Source organism: Larus michahellis, chromosome 18 (genome assembly GCF_964199755.1).
Source record: "Larus michahellis chromosome 18, bLarMic1.1, whole genome shotgun sequence".
Lineage (NCBI taxonomy): Eukaryota > Metazoa > Chordata > Aves > Charadriiformes > Laridae > Larus > Larus michahellis.
Window position 1 is genome coordinate 751,159 of NC_133913.1, and position 16,301 is coordinate 767,459.

Consider the following 16,301-nt stretch of genomic DNA (forward strand, 5'->3'; position numbering starts at 1 on the left):
GGCTTTTGCGCACCGAAATTCCCACTTGAAGGCAATGGGAAAAGAGAGGGAAATTGTCCTTTTTCCTTGGTGAAATCCCTTGGTGCAAGCTCTTTGCGGGAGCGCTCTGTGCATAGCGGGGATGGAGGGGGGAAAAAAAGAAAAAAGAAAAAAGCAGCGGTTCCAGAAATTTCGCCCCCTCCCCACTCCTGGACCGCAGTGGCCCGGCTGGTTGACCCCCCCTGGCACGGCCCTTGGCGGCCGGGGGGCAAACAGGAATTGAGGAGAATTCCCGGGAAAAAAGGCAAAGCGAGTCACACCGACGCTTTAATCTGGTAAAGGCAGGGTAGCGCTTTACCGGCGGGGTGACTCACCTTGCAGGAGCATCCCCCCCCCCCCACCCCGCGCTACAGCCGGGGGGAGCCGGGGGGGTCCCGGCGACTCCGTGGGGGTGTTTGGCCGTGGGGACCCCGGCGGGCACCAACCCCGCCGGCTCGGCTCTGCCCGGGGCGTGGGCACCCCGGCCAGCCTTTTATTGCCTTTATTTGCCTCTTTTATTTCCCCCCCGAAATCTGCTAATTGCTCCTTTCAGCGGAAAGGATCTCAATTGCGTTAAAAAAAGAAAGAGACATCCAAAATCCCACCCGAACCCCACTGTTTTACTGTGCCTTTCCCCAGTTAAAAACCAACCCCAACCCCAAGCTCTTTATTCTGGGGGGGCTATTATTGTTCATAGCCTAACGTCTGAGGCAGCGTTCGATTATTTCTTTCCAACACCCCCCACTTGCAACCAAGGAAGGGGGAAAAAAAAATATCTCTGAACCCCTTTTCATATTCTTTTATTTTTGTTTTAAAAAAAGATGGCGGCTAAGAAAAAGACTGCTGTTAAACCGGTCATGAAGAAATGCAATAAATTCCTTGTTGTTTTATGAAAATTTACAACTTTGTGATAGAACTTTATGAGTGGCTGGGTTCTGGGATTGGCCAGAGCCGGTCATGTGGACTGCTAACCGTGAACATGAACTTTTTATTATTTCCCATGTGGTTATATTGCACCATTCTTCTGTCCGCTGCACCTTGGGTCGGATCAGTGTCCTCTATAGGGCTCTCGCCTCTTTACATTTTTTTACTTTTGTGTATAAGCTCGATAGGGCTAAAACAGGGGAGAGGGGCGGGGGGGGGACGCCTATACACACATCCACACGCACACACAGACACCCACCTCCGCGCACACACATAGCAAAAGAGTTATATGGGGTTTTTTTATTATTTTTTTTAATTCCTCTGTTAATTTGCCTGCTGATTTGGAATCTCAGTAGTAATGGAGGGGCAGAGGAGATTCTGGACCGAGTGGAGGCTATCATTTTTCAAAGAGGGAAGTTACTCCATTTTCTATGCAAATGACAGAAATGCAAGAAGCTCTCACAAGTCAGAGAGGCAATCGACGGCTATCAGGTTGGGACAATATTTGTCAGCTAACAGATAAGCAAACGCTGTCTCTCTCTCCCTATATAATTTACTTATACCACAGAAATGGACGTCAAAAGGTAAGGGAATAATATCTGTTTCTCTTCATTAATTTTTTCTTTGAGAAAAATGCATTTGTCAAGCTGCCTTTTCTATTCCAATCCCCATCTCCCTCTCCCCTCTACCCGGGGGGGAGGATAGAAAGAAAAGGGTGGGGTGATGAAGAAGGGAGGCACTGGAAGAAATCAGGGGTGGTGGAAATCTGTTTAAGTGACAATTTCCCCGAAAAAGTGGGGCGTAAAGGAGAGAAAAGGAGAGAAAGGGAGAGAGAAAGAAGAATGGAAAAAAGGTAAAGAAAGAAATTGAGAGAAAGAAGAAAGAAACAGAGAAAGAAAATAGAAAAAATATAAGAAAGGGAGAAAGAAAGAGAGGGAGAAAGAAAGAGATGAAGAAATAAGAAAGGGAAAGAAAAAATAACGGAAAAAGAAGGAAAAAGAAAGCCTGTAATGTCACCTGGAGATAGTAGACTTGGAATGAAGGATTTTGCAGTAGCTCAGTGACGGAGGCTTTTAGATACTGCCTTTAAAAAAATACCAAACCCTTTGTGGGTAGTTGTCGTGTTTTATTTTTTTTCCCCTCGCAGAATCTCCTGCCAGTTTGCCTGTCTTCAGGCGAGCCCAGTAATTTGGCGAAGTTTGTGTGGAAGCCAGTTGGGTTTTGCGTTGCTCTCCAGGGTCATTATTATGTGGGTGGTTTCTTCGGAGAGGGCAGTTCGCGGCAATCCTCGGAAATAAGGTTCTGGAAATTAGTTAAGAAAAAAAAAGAAAAGAAAAGAAAACAAAAAAAAGAAAAGAGAAAAAAAAAGATAATAAGAATGAAGCCAACCCAGAGCGCAGCGCTCTCGTTGTATTTTTTTTTTTCCCCTCGTGAAACTCCCAAATGAAGCTGACGTTGCGATGCAATAAACCTCCTTGTATTTAATTGCGTTCTGCAGTGTTAACGGGGCTTTACGGCTTTCCCGACCGGAATGTCGGCTTGGGTTTCAGCCCCACGGTGTGCCGTGCTTTTCCACACCAGGTTATGTGCAAATCTCCCTCTGCTCTCCCTGTCTGATCCCCTAACGCTTGCCTTCGGGTTTAGGAAAATATTTGTCCGGAGATGCCCGTCATTTTAAATGTGGTTTGTTTTTTTTTTTTATTCCAAGATTTCAAGGCGGGGGGTTTGAAATATAGTACTAATTGCTACTGTTACGAGGTGATTTTTAAATAAGATAATGTAAGAGCCTGTGTATGTGAAGCGAGATTGAGTAAGAAGAGATTCATTACTTAAGCATAAACCATTTTATGACGTGACGATTTATCTCACCTAAACGGACTGTGCCTGAATATTGTGTGGACAAGAGTAAATGATCGCAAGCCGTGGAAATAATAAACAGAAAGTCATTTTTAAAAGCTATTTCTTCACGAACCTGTTATATTTTTCATAAATCACAGGGAAGAAATTAATGCCGGTTCAAACGCCTGTTCTCCCTTTTCCCTAAGTCTCTTCGCGCTCGTTTTTTTTATTATTTTTTTTGCTCTTCGTAAGGAAAAAAAATATTGAAAATTAATTTAATTTAGAAACCTTGCTCCAAAACGCTTTTATGCCGATTCTTCCACATCCTGCGTGGGCAACCACTTGTGGAAACCCCTCACCTCGGTGCGGGCGGGTCTTTTTAACCATTTCAGCCCGGTCCGGCGTGGGATGACCGAGAAACCTCTGTGTACCCCGGTGTGCGTATCTGGGGAGGGGGGTGTCCGCGCTGCTCCCGGCTTGGCTCCCCTCCTGCCACCCTCCCCTGCTTGATTATTTAAGAAAACTAAAATAAAACGGCATAAAGCGGGGGGCAGCCCCCCGCCGCGCCGTCCCCCCGGTGCCGCCGCCGCCGGGCTCGCCCATTCCCCGCCGTCTGCTGCCATCTACCGTCGGCGGCGGCGGCCGGCGGCTCCCGGGGGGCTCCCCGCAGCCGGTGTCCCGGCGGGGGGGGGCATGCCCCGGCTGCCCTCCCCTCTCCCCGGCCCAGGGACACCCCCCCGCCCCCCGGCAGAGCTCGGCCCCGCTTCACCCTTCAGGCCTGGTGCCCTGCTGTGAATTACAAACGGTGGATGTGCTTTTAGCTCTGTTTCTAGCCTTAAAGTGACTCTCTCTCTATACATACAGGATGCGCTGGCACATGTGTGTGCGCTGACATGTGAGCTATGGACACCTTATACGTGCATGTGGCTCTATGTACCCCCACCCTCTCCTGACACGCGTGTGCGCGGCCATGTGTGTACCGATCTCCACATGCATGCACATATAAAACCTCCCATCTCTTTTTCTATACGCACATGGAAGATGAAAGGTGGCTGCTCGATGGCTGAGCGTGAACGCGAGCGGAGATGTTGTAAAATGCGATGCAATAATGACGTACGAGGCGAAGGGGATTTCAGCTAATCATAAAAGGCAGAGGAGCTTTTATTTATTTATTGCTTCGAGTGGTCATTTCGGTGGGGTCTGGAAAAGATATGTCAAGTCGTGTACACAGAATTGAGGTGGTTGCTGGGGAAGGAGCAGGGAGTAAAGGCAGACGACGAATCACTTTTAAGTTACTGTAGGCTTTGAAGGGACAATGCGGGTCTGTTATTTTAAAAGGTTTCTCTCTCTCCCTCCCTCCCTCTTGCTTTCTCCCTCTCGTTTTCTCCTTCTACCACACAGTTTCCTGGCAACTGTTTACGTCTAGACGAGGGACATTTTCTGGAAGAAAGTGAGATGCCCAGGGACTATGTTAAAAAAAAAAGAAAGGAAAAAAAAAAGGAGGAAAAAGAAAAGTTTCTCTCTTTTGACCAGCAACAGCCATGATTAACTTGTTCCATGCTGTAATTCCCAACAGCCCCCAGCATTCGCCTTCCGCCTTACATGATCCGTCTCGCCTTTTCCTCTCCTTCTCCCTGCTTTCCCAATATTATTTGACCAGTAGCACCCCCTTTCCCCGGGCTTGCTTTCGCGGAAATACTTCGGTCTGGATGCTTTTTGACTCCCCCAATGTCCCTCTCCCCCTCTGCCCTTCCCTGCCCCCCCCCTCCCCCCCACTTTTTTTTTGTTAATAATTAGCTGCACTCTTTAATAGAACAATGGTAGATTATTATTGCTTCTTTTCAAAGATCCCATTAGCAAGGTTATTATGCACTGCACGGGAAGTCAGGTAAATTAAACTTAAATTGCTGGAAATTAAGTTTCAGGCGGTTATGCGCGGGGAGAGCGGGTATTTTTTTACACCTTCAGGGATCATTGTTTTAAATACTCCAACCCTGGAGCTCTACATGGCTTTGTCGGGTGTTTTTTTCCGAGGTGATTTCGGGTGTGCATGAGCATTTACAGAGGAGGTTTCTCTGCTGCCAATGGCTTTCTATGTCTGACTCCAGGAACAAGGGTTTTTTTCAAGTGGTTTCGTGGTGTTGGCTTGACTTTATGGCTGCAATAAGTCCCTCGGTAGGGAAACCCCCGCTGTGTTCTCACTTCAGAAGGATCGGGAATTCCAGCTCCACATGAAAAAAAGAGTTTCATTTTTTATTGGAACCAACTGCCCTGAACTTTCTACCAAGTTCTTAGCGGGTTTAGCTTTCACACAAGCAATGCTCTGTTCTGTTTGCTTTTCGAAATATTTGGGTGTTGTTTTAATCCCCTCATCTATCTGCCGAGCTCTGCTTGGTGGGGTTGGCGTTTGCTGGCCAGAAAAGCAAAGCGACAAAAAGCGGGACCTTGCTGGGCAGAGAGCTGAGGTTGTACAGACTGTAAATACTTCTCTTTATCTGTATTTATACCCTGCCAGTTGAGTGATGTCTGTCAGGAGGGGAAAGCCGGCTTCCCTGCACAGTGAAATGCAACTTCCCCGCTTTATTGCTCCTTCTTACCAAACGCTGCGCCTGTTTTTGGGGAGATGGGGCCAAAGACTGAATAAAGACGTGCCCATAGGTGCCGTCAAAGACGGGTCTGACTTAAGGGCTACTGTATAAGCTCGTTTCTGCAACCGTTATTGCTCTGTGTGCGTCTCCCTCCCGGCCGGGCTGGCGCTAGAGGCGTCCAAAGGAAATATATTCGCAAAATCCGTCTCAGATTTACCTTCGGACTTTAGCGGGGAAAGCAGGAGAGCGTCTTGTTAAACAGCTACGCTGATAACCCAACATTTAAATTCCTTTCCCCCCCCCCCTTTTCCTTTTTGTAAAGCTATTGAACTGGGAATAGAAACACCTCTGTGCTAAACATTCAGTTCTCAGATTTAGTGCGGTTTAAGACCTCTGCTCGTATTTACATGTATTATAGGTGGCAAATCAATTAGACCGCGGGCCTGACCCTCCGGAAGATGAAAACTATGGCAGGCATTGGGTTTTTTTCACGTTGGGAACCAAGTTCTTTCTTTTCTTTTTCTCCCCCAAATAGCCATCTATCCTGCTTCTAAGAGGCAAGACATATTATTTTTTTATCTATAGCGCGACTAAGATGTCAGCAATAAGCAATTAGCAAGCGGTCAGCTTCAATTAGTGCATTTTTATTTTCTTTTAAATGTCGACTGTCAAACTACGCAAAAAGCCTGTTTTAGCCACAAAGGTACTAGGATGACCAGTATTTTAATACGGTAAAACTGGGGAGGGGGTGTGTGGATTTTTTCCAAACAATTTCGAGGGTTTTATTTGCAGAGCAATCACGAGAAGTGAGAGAAAATATGAGAGCAAAAGAGCAAACATTTTCAACAGATGTACTCACGCTTTGCATTATCAGGACATCCCATTTCTTAGCCCAAAATTTGCATGCGGAGCTGATCATGCCAGATAATCGCTGATTTTGCAGAGCTACAAATATTGCGTAACTCTCTATCAAACGTACGAGCTGTTCGGCTCCTGCAAAGCAGTTAACTTCAGGCTCCCATACGAGCCTTTTTTTTTTTTCCTTCTTCTCTAGTCATCGTTCCCTTTCAATCTCCTTTTTTTTTTTTCCTTGCATACCAATAAAGCAGATCTACGTAAGTTTGGGTCCATTCCATACACAAAGGGAAACTCTGCAAGAACAAATATAAGAGATATCAGTCAGAGAGGGGGTGGAGGATGGAAAACTACTTCCTTTGCATGTTATTTCCTTGAATTATAAGGATTACGTTTCAGTCGAAATGTTCATTGCAGCCGTGGCATGAAATAATCTTGGCTTTGCTGCTGTAAACATGATGTTTAAAATAAATTAGCTTGTAATAAGATACTAGTTTCGTAGATAGTTAAAGCTCCGTCAGAGAGCGCCGCATTGGCAGCTCTGCAGTCACCATGTAATATATGTAATTCTAGATTTGTAGCACACACATTCACAGATTCAAGTATAGGGGAGTGTGTATTATAAGGCGTGACATTTCATTGCATATAAGACCCGACAGACAGATGGCTACAAATTCGGACAGGAAACAAATCCTTGACAAAACGGGAATGATCGGAGGACAGTACTGGCTTTAATTTAGGTTTGGGTTGTGTTTTTTTTTTTTTCCCTGTGAGACCGCTCTGATTTTCCCATTGGAAAAAAAAAAAAAAAGGAAGGCGGCGATCAGAGATCCAACTCTACCTTGAGCAAACAGGGATCTGAGGCGGGGGGATGCACCAGGTAGAGCAGAGCACATCTCAGGCGAGGAAATCCGGGCAAAACCGAGAGAGGCAAAACCCAGAGCAAAGTGCAGCTTCTAGGGTGGCCGGGAATTGCTTGAGACTTTCCGGCTTATCCTTTCCAGCGTTTTAACTTTGCAAAAACAGGCATTTTTGCAGTGTGGACGGGCTTAAAGTGGGGGGATGCAAAACCGCGGGATCTCTGCGCACCTCCAAGGCAGCAGCCCCACCGCACCGCCACCTTTCCTCTCGTTAAAAAAAATATAATCTCTATCGGTAACAATCAATAAACTCAGCTTATGACCGTAACCCAATCCTTCCTTTTAGCCATAAAAGGTCGGACATAGATTTGGTATTAACAAAAAAACGCAAGAGGGCACAATGCGGTACCGGACTCCGGAGGAGATCGGGATTTAGCAAGGGTTAAAGGAAATACTTCGATTTTCCATTTATCTCCCGAATACGGAGCTTTTGCAGGGGAAAAAAAAAAAAAAAAAAAAGGAAAGGAAAAAGGTGCAATATATGAAAAGCGAAGGTTTGGCTCGTGCGGGCGCAGCTTGCCCGAATAGAGAATGCTAATCTATGGTAATTAGATAAACATGAACTGAAATAAGTTGTCAAAACCGATTTCTTCTCCTATAGCAAACCTAAGTTAATCAACCCGGCGGGATCTCCTCCTCGCAAAGTTCACACACACAGAGAGAAAAAACTTTTTTCCCCTCTTTTTTTTTTTTTTCCCCTCCTCTAACTGTAGCCAAGTACCCAGACATTTCAGGACGACTTGGAAACACCAAGGGTTAAAGTTTTCCGAATGAGAAGAATTAACTTTCTTTTTCCCCCCACGTACAGGGGGTATTTGTATACGTTCTCTGTGTGTAAATACATATAGGCGCGCACACCGCCATCCGCGCAGACGGGCTCTCGCACACCCCCGCGCCGAGCTCCGGGGGGGGGGGGGGGAGGGGGGGACGCGTTTATTTATTTATGAAGCTCCGAGCGCGCCGGGAATGTTTCTTTCGGCAGATATTATATATTTGGTTAAGGGGGTGCATTTCTGTTGTTTAAAAGGGAGGGAAGAGGGGGTGGATGGTTTGTTCTTGGGGTCCCTGGTGCAATCTCAGCTCCTCATGGGTGCTATTTTGCAACCTCAGGCGCCTGCTATTGGTCAGCCCATGATCAGATGGTTGTATTTCCTTGTGTCCCTCGCTGGCACCACGCCATCTCCCTTCAGCTAAAACCCAATCTCCGATATACTACTAATAGCTAAACCACTTGGACTATAAAACACAACAAATCATAAAGCCGGGGAAAGGACGGCGGGCTCCTTCCAATGAGTTCTTATTTTGTCAACTCGACCTTCCCGGTGAGTCTGGCGGCGGGGCAGGAGCCCTTCCTGGGACAGATCCCGCTATATCCCTCGGGCTATGCGGATCCTTTGAGGCACTACCCCACCACCTATGGAGCCACGGGCGTCCAGGAGAAGGGCTATACCTCTTCTCCTTACTACCAGCAAAGCAACGGAGCCTACAGCCGCAGCTCCGCCTGTGACTATGGGGCCGGCGGGTTTTTCAGGGAGAAGGACCCTGCGTGCGGCCCCCCCAGCCTGGACGAGGTGCCCTTCGCCCCCGAGCCGCGCAAGTCGGACTGCGCGCAGAGCAAAACTGTGTTCGGAGAGAGCGAGGAGCAAAAGTGTTCCGCCCCGGTTTACCCCTGGATGCAGCGGATGAACTCTTGCAATAGTGAGTTTACTCTTTTACAGAAATAAATACATCAATCTCCTCCCCCCCTTTCTTATTTGTTACCGCCAGAGAGAGAGAGAGCGAGCGAGCGAGGGAAGCAGGAATAAGGTTCACTTTAGAGCCCAAACTTCCAGCGGGGAAGTTTGGCGACACGAGAGGCTCCAACTTGCTCCTGACACGCACCACAACTTCACGCCGCTAAAGTATTTTCCCCCAGCAACCCCCCAGCTAAAACGTTTGCTCCGTATTTAAACCCCCAGACAGTATTTCTCCATCCCCCCCCCCCTTTTTTTTTTACACATTCCAGTTTGCGTGTCACTCAGCTACAACGATTTGTCTCTGTCTTTCCCCCACACGCACAGGGAGATATCTTTTCTAAATCAGATCTGGATGACTTTACACACGCACGGACCTACCCCCCCCCCAAACACACGCAGCTCCCTCTCTCGCTGGCTGCCCGATCTGGAGTTAAATAATATAAAAGTCTTTAAATATTTGAAAGGAGAGGGCTACATTTTTAATGAAACTCGCACATAATGAAAAGTCTGCCAGGGGAGAATTCCCCCCCACCCCACCCCCACCCGGTGATATATGACTTCTTTAAGTGCTGTTTCCTCGATCAGGAAAAAAAAAGGCAAAAAACAAGAAACAAACCCCCCAAAAAAGAAGGGGGGGAGAAAAATAATAGAGGCTCACCACCCTCCTTCCCATGTTTAGATGCATTTGTTGCCTTTTAAGTTCCAAATTGATGTCCATTAGCGCAGGGACATAAAGTGTTGTGTCCTCTTTAATGCAGAGTTTGGGCAGATCGATTCACTTCATTATTGCTTAAATGCTCAGATCTATTACAGTTGCCGGTAGGGTGGAAAATAGCGAGGGCGGGCGGGGGTGGGGGGGAGCTGAGAACACCTTGCGATTTTTCATCTCGGAATAAGATAGATCTTGCCCTCTCTCCCCAGCCCTGCCTGCAGCCTGGCAACTTCAGCATTAACCCTTCTGCCCGGCTGCCTGCAGCGCGGCTGCGGAGTCTCCGCGGCTGCGGAGCCTCCCTGCGCGCACGGAAGGTCTCACCGCCACGGGGCTTATTTTGGGGGTTGGCCAAAGCTTTTGGAGGGCAGGGGAGCGGGCACACACCCCTCCGCACACAGCCGCGGTGCGGGGCGCAGCATCCCCGCGCATTATCCAGCATCTCCGTGGATCCACTAAACCTCAGGGCTTTCCCTTCTTTTTCCTTTCCTCCTCTTCTTTTCCTTTTCCCCATCCCCCCCTCCCCCCCTCCCCCCCCCGTTTTGTTCCTATCTTGTTCCTATCTTTTTTCCTATTTTTTCCTATCTTTTTGCCTATTTCTTTTGCGGGTGTCACAGGTTCTTCCTTCGGGCCCAGCGGCCGCCGAGGCCGCCAGACCTACACCCGCTACCAGACGCTGGAGCTGGAGAAGGAATTTCACTTCAACCGCTACCTGACCCGGCGCCGGCGGATCGAGATCGCCCATTCCCTCTGCCTGACAGAGCGGCAGATCAAAATTTGGTTCCAGAACCGCAGGATGAAGTGGAAAAAAGAGAATAAATTGCTCAACTCCTCGCAACTGAGCGCGGAGGAGGAGGAGGAGAAAACGGCGGAGTGAAAGTATTATTTAAAACACAAAACAAAACAAACAAAAAAAAAAAACAAAAAAGAAAACTAGGGAGTGAGTGAGTGTGTGTGAGAGCCGAGAGGATGAGGAGGGTGTGGGCTGGCTGCGAGGACAGGGAGAACCTGCACATTGGTGGGACAAGCCCTCTGCAGCAGTGGCAACAGCTAGAAAGTTTGGGCCACCAATGCCATGGACTCGTGTTCCCAGTGATGTCGTGTCCAGAAAAAAAAAAAAAAAGAAAAAAAAATCAGGCTTCTAGTTGCGTTTTTTAATTTTTCTTTCCCCTTCCTAGACCTCCCTGCCCTCCCACTCCACCCCCCGAAATGAAATAATAATAATAAAAAATTGAAGAGATAGAGAAAGAAGGAGAAAAAGAAAGGGAAAGAGAAAAGACAAAAAAAAAAAAAGGACTCCTACCCGTGTTTCTACCCTTGGTGTCACTGTTAGTAATCTGCTAACTCTTGTATTTAATGGAAGTGCTGCAATATATGTCATTTGGGGTGTTTATTGTCTTAATTTTGTAAAAATGTTTCATGCACGGTTGACATAGTTTTTTTTTTTCATTTTTCTTTTTTTTTTCTCCTTTGGTAAATTAATCAAGCCCTGGGGTCTTTGTAATTAGTTTGGTTGGTTTTTTTTTTTTTTAAAAAGGAATATCTACTGAAAGAACGAGTACTACCTAAAGGGATGCAAAAGCAACAACAACGACAAAAAAAAAAAGTTATATTTTATTAATTTTTGTACGTGTTGTGTTTGGAGTTTGTCTTAGGTATGGACATGGAATTCTCTAATAAAAACAAAGTCTTCGATCTCACGCACACCGCCCTGTCATTAGTATTATTATCTTTCCCTTTTCCAGGGAACTTGCCATTCTTAAGGAGCAGAGAGTTGTAAAGAAAGCCTTGCTTCTCTCTGTATGACACTGTCTTCTAATCTGCAAGGACAAGCAACTCCAAGCACACGGAAGTTACAGTGGAGAGATAAATCTGGTTTTCCCTCTTTTTGTCTAATCTTAAATGGAAGACCTTTCACCAATAGTATTTCCTCGCTGACATTCTGCTTTAGTATCGCTCTTTTTTATTGTTACAGTACAAAGAGTTATGACGAAACGCTCTCCATATACATAATAAATCAAGGAAACGGGCAAAAATATGCTCTCATTTATCTACCAAAGATACCTAACATTTGCCTAGCATCTTTCAAACATCTGGTCCCTTACTTCATATACCCAAATCAAAGTGAAGTGTATGGCAAAAATGTCCAGATTTCAAGGGAATTTGCCCTGCGAAACGAGTGGCTTCTCAGCTCCAGGAATACAGCCTCCACTTAAGGCGGGGGGAAAAAAGGTGGCAAAAATCTAAACTAAGCCTGATGACCTCTTTTAAAAGCGTAGATTTTTATTTTCACTTGAAAGTGTTTCCAATGGCTCCTTTGGAGAGGCTGACTTTGCTCGGGATGGGATGGGGAACGTTTCTGCTCCGTACCACAGAGGAATCTCGTGCATGCAAATGGCAAACTTTTCCTGGGTTTGGGGGAATCAAACGAAAGGAAGTGCTTTTTCTGACGGGGATTTAGGACTGGAAGCAAGCGACCAGCCCAGCCTGTTTCGGATACCGTTTTCTGCAGCTGCACAGGGGGAAAACGCGATGTAACAGTATCTCCTGCCTCCCATCCCCTTTCCCCACTACCCTCCAGAAATACCTATGTATGAATGCATTCCCCCATGCCACAAGCTGGTTTAATGTCAGTCACTTTTAAAATCAATTCATGCAGAAGCTTCACAGCTGTAGGACATTTACTATTATTGCCACGCTTTTCATTGCCCGTAATTATTATAATTATATGTCACTTTCAATATGGCGCATAATTTCCAATGAGTTGCAGACAAGCATATGAAATTCCTAAACTGCCTTGGAAAAAAAAAAAAAAAGGAAAAGAAAGAGAGAGAGAAAGAAAAGAAGAAGAAGAAAAAAAGAAAGTAATGCTTAACAAAGCACAGCTCTTTCACAACGTTTTTACCAATTTCAGAGTGCTTTTGCTCCCCAAAATTCCTTGCAGGTTAGCAAATGGAAAGGAAAAACCACGTAGCACAATGCTGTGTTCAAAGAGGACGTGAAACGCTCAGGAGCAAGAATATCCTAAACGTTGTCAACCAGTTCCACCGGCTGAACTTTCCCTCCTTTTCCTTTATTTCCCCCTCGTTTCCCCCACCCTTTTTTTTTTTCTTTTTTTCCTCCAGAATTAAGGTGCGACCGCATCGCTGGCTCCACGCTCAGCGTGCAAGAAACCTCGACTTTTCTGACAATAACCACGCGAAAATAAACCCAAGCAGCCACGCTCCCCCCGCCCTCCCCCTCAACAATTTCCAGCTTCGCTTTGCCTCCCCCCCTTCCAAATATTAAAAGAGAAGACTGCCCGGCCTCGCAGCGACCCGACACCTCATCCCTCGCTGCCTCGCAAACTTCCCCGGCGGTCGTACAAAGGAAGAAATTAAGAGTTTAATAAGGAAAAGGAGCCGGGGTAGAAGACCCACGCGGGGAGCGCGGACACGCGAGCAGGATCCACCCCCCCGCCCCGCTTTTCATCTCCGCCTTGATTTTTAGGAAGGAAAAGGGAAATAAAGGAGCAGGGGGGGATGCGGAGCGGCGTCCGGCGGGGGAGGGTTTGGGGGTGCGGGGGTCCCCGTGTGTGGATCCGTGTCCCCCCCCCGGGCGCGGTGCGTGTCCCCGCGCGGCCGGCAGGTGGCGCGCTCCGCCAAGGTGGGGGGCGAGCGCGCGCCGGCGCGCCCGGGGATTTGGGGCGCCGCGCACCGACTTTGGGCCTAAACGACTCCGCGATCGTCATTATTTGTAACCATAGAGCATGAATTACCTCTTGAGGTCATCAGTGAGAATTTACGACTGGTCAACAAAAGCACGTGATTCCCAAACGCACCCCCACCCTCCCCCCATATTTGGCCGCATACATAGCAAAAACGAAGTACAGTGCATTGCTATAATTCATTAATACATCATAAATCGTCAAGCACAGGGTTATAACGACCACGAGCCACAAATCAAGCCCTCCAAAATAACCCAAATGAGCTCTTACTTTGTAAACTCGTTCTCAGGGCGCTACCCAAATGGCCCCGACTATCAGTTACTAAATTATGGGACCAGCAGTTCCATGAACGGTTCTTACAGAGATTCAAGCACCATGCATTCCAGCTCTTATGGCTACAACTACAATGGGATGGACCTTAGCATCAACCGCTCAGCCTCCTCTAGTCACTTTGGGGCTGTGGGGGAGAGCTCCCGCGGTTTCCCTTCTCCAGCTCAGGAGAGCAGGTTTAGACAGGCGTCCAGCTGCTCCTTATCTTCTCCCGACTCCCTTCCCTGCTCCAACAGCGAGAGCCATGGAGGCAAACCCGCCCCGTCCCCCTCCGACCAAGCTACTTCTGCCAGCACCACCAACACAAATTTCACAGAACTAGACGAGACCAGCGCGTCCTCGGGAGCCGACGAGGGCACTCCAATAAGCAGCAGCATCCCCCGAGCGCAGGCAGAGCCCATCGCAACCTCCACCGCAGCAACAGAAGGGCAGGCACCTCAGATATTCCCTTGGATGAGGAAACTTCACATTAGCCATGGTACAGCTACTTCTTTTTCCGTCGTTGTCGTTGTTGTTGTTTATTTTCGCACACCCCTCTCTTTTTCTCTTGTGTTTTTTCCCCCTATTTTCCCTCCCCACCCCCCCACTCCTCCTTTTTTTTCTCCCCCCCCCTCCTTCCTTTTATTCGGTGGAGGCGCTTTGATCAGAAACGCAGCTATTTATTGCTTTTGTATTTCTTGCTCTGGTCGCTGCTTTAAAGCTGCCTCTGGCGCCTGGAGGGGGGGCGATTTTATTTTAGTTTCGCTATTCTTGCCGCGAAATGTGGGCTTATTTCGAGCTCTTAGCTCTAAGCGGATGGTGGGAGAAGGTAATTTAAAAATCGAGGGAAGGGGGTGTTCCTTGGGGGGGGGGGGAGGAGAGGAAAGGAAAGAATTGACCATTAAAATGGCATTATATGCACAGATGGGTCTCTCAGTCTTTTCCTACTCTTATTTTGCTGGGTGTATTCTTGACAATCTGCTCTTGACAAAACCAAAATTGCGAGGAGATACACGGGGAATAGCGACCCCCCCCCCCCGCCTCCGCCCCGGTTTTCTCTTGGAGAAAAGAAAGCAGCAGTAAAGCAGATGCCCCTGCAAACAGACCCAGAAACACCCAGGCAGAGGCGAAAAAAAGGGGAGATTTCAACATCTCGCTTCTCCAGTTAAATTATGAATATTGAGTTGCGAATGTCGGTTCTGGAGGGGCCAAGGGTGGGGGGTTTTACACGTGTTTGGGGGTGTGCGAGAAAGGGGGGGGGGACAGTTATTTGGGGAATAAGCAGCTTTACTAGATGCCCGAAGAAGGCGAATATTTCACCTCGGTATATTAAAAAAATATAGCCTTAAGGATAAGGAAAAAATCCTAGCAGAAAGCAAAAAACCCAAACCCCGCTGTTGTCCGTGTTATTCAGACATGACTGGACCAGACGGTAAGAGGGCGAGGACAGCGTACACTCGCTACCAGACCCTGGAGTTGGAAAAGGAATTCCACTTCAATAGATATCTCACCCGCAGGAGGAGAATAGAGATCGCTCACGCTCTCTGCCTCTCCGAGCGCCAGATCAAAATCTGGTTCCAGAACAGGAGGATGAAATGGAAGAAGGATAATAAACTGAAAAGCATGAGCTTAGCCTCGGCGGGCAGCGCCTTTCAGCCATAAATTCTAGAGGAGGAATATCGAGGAAAGAAGAGGAGACGAGAAAGAAATACATAAATAAATAAATAAAGCGCCGCAGATCTTAGTTTCGGAGTACTGTACAGTGAGGCACCTTCTTTTCGGCATGTTGTTGATATTCTAAAACAACGCGTATGGTACCGTTATCCCAGGACTGAGTTCATGTCGTGTTCTGCTTTTGTTTTTTTTTTTTAAAAAAACAACCTTTTTTTAATTAAATTTTATTTCCAGATGCTCCTCATGCTCTTGTTGTTCTTATAAATGTATGTGTCCGTGCTCTCTTGATGCTTTCTGGAAAGCTAGCATGTTTTATGTGAGCCCTTTAAATGTTATAACTTATTTATAAATTGAGAACAGATACGATTGTTTGTTTATTTGTTGGGTTTTTTTTCCCCTTTTCTGAGTTTACTGCTTTTGGGTGAGTTCTTCTCTGCCTAAGCTAAAATCGGGGGTTCCTGCACTGCAGTCGCAGAAAAAAAAAAAAAAAAGAATCTAAAAAAAACAAACAAAAATGTAAAAAAAAAGGGAAAAAAGTAAAAAAAAAAAAAAAAAGAAAAAGCTCTTGTATCTTTCTGTCTTAAAATTGTCCAGTCTGTGTTTTAGTTCAAACTTCAGGCCAGGATTTCTAGTCCCAGGCTAATTCCAAGACGTACTCTTAGACGTGGGTAAACTTCACAATTAAAGAAAAAAAATGTATAAAATCGGACCAACAATGGAGTGCTCTAATGTTTGTAAATACTAGAAATATTTCTGATGTGACTAATAGACGGTTTGTAGTGGGCAGAGTGAATGCAATGTTATGTGTAAAAATGGCATCTGTCATGTCTAGCTGCCTGTTAGTACTTTGCCAATAAGCTTTTTGTATTTGTTTGTAGCTTTACTTGAAGTCAAATAAACGTTTCTCCTATTCACAAAGGCTCCCAGTTGCATTTTCTCCACAAGCTCGGGGGTTTTGCAGCACAGGCTGGAGCCGGAGCGGTGCCTGGCTGGGGCTGAGCCTGTGCTGGGGGCTCTCGGCGG

General features: G+C 46.8%; 2 protein-coding genes across 3 annotated transcripts; both read left to right on the plus strand.

Moving 5' to 3' along the window:
* The first annotated feature begins 922 nt into the window (after positions 1-922).
* HOXB6 (homeobox B6) lies at positions 923-12,358 on the plus strand. Of its 2 annotated transcripts, none has more exons than XM_074561744.1 (3): positions 923-1,526; positions 8,676-8,842; positions 10,207-12,358. In XM_074561744.1, the coding sequence occupies exons 1-3, from the start codon at positions 1,513-1,515 to the stop codon at positions 10,464-10,466; spliced, it is 441 nt and encodes a 146-aa protein (XP_074417845.1). In that variant the 5' UTR covers positions 923-1,512; the 3' UTR covers positions 10,467-12,358. The 2 variants fall into 2 exon arrangements, with proteins under 2 accessions (XP_074417845.1, XP_074417844.1); XM_074561743.1 differs by having other exon boundaries at positions 925-1,526; positions 8,255-8,842.
* An 864-nt stretch (positions 12,359-13,222) lies between these two features.
* HOXB5 (homeobox B5) lies at positions 13,223-15,982 on the plus strand. Its single transcript, XM_074561909.1, has 2 exons — positions 13,223-14,103; positions 15,019-15,982. The coding sequence occupies exons 1-2, from the start codon at positions 13,554-13,556 to the stop codon at positions 15,264-15,266; spliced, it is 798 nt and encodes a 265-aa protein (XP_074418010.1). The 5' UTR covers positions 13,223-13,553; the 3' UTR covers positions 15,267-15,982.
* The last annotated feature ends 319 nt before the right edge of the window (positions 15,983-16,301 follow it).

What these genes read in the sequence shown, in the direction of transcription:
- HOXB5 (XM_074561909.1), top strand. Translation starts at nt 13,554, where the DNA reads ATGAGCTCTTACTTTGTAAACTCGTTCTCAGGGCGCTACCCAAATGGC. An exon ending in GAAACTTCACATTAGCCATG is followed by an intron (nt 14,104 to 15,018) that starts GTACAGCTACTT and finishes CGTGTTATTCAG; the next exon opens with ACATGACTGGACCAGACGGT.
- HOXB6 (XM_074561743.1), top strand. Translation starts at nt 8,434, where the DNA reads ATGAGTTCTTATTTTGTCAACTCGACCTTCCCGGTGAGTCTGGCGGCG. An exon ending in GCGGATGAACTCTTGCAATA is followed by an intron (nt 8,843 to 10,206) that starts GTGAGTTTACTC and finishes CGGGTGTCACAG; the next exon opens with GTTCTTCCTTCGGGCCCAGC.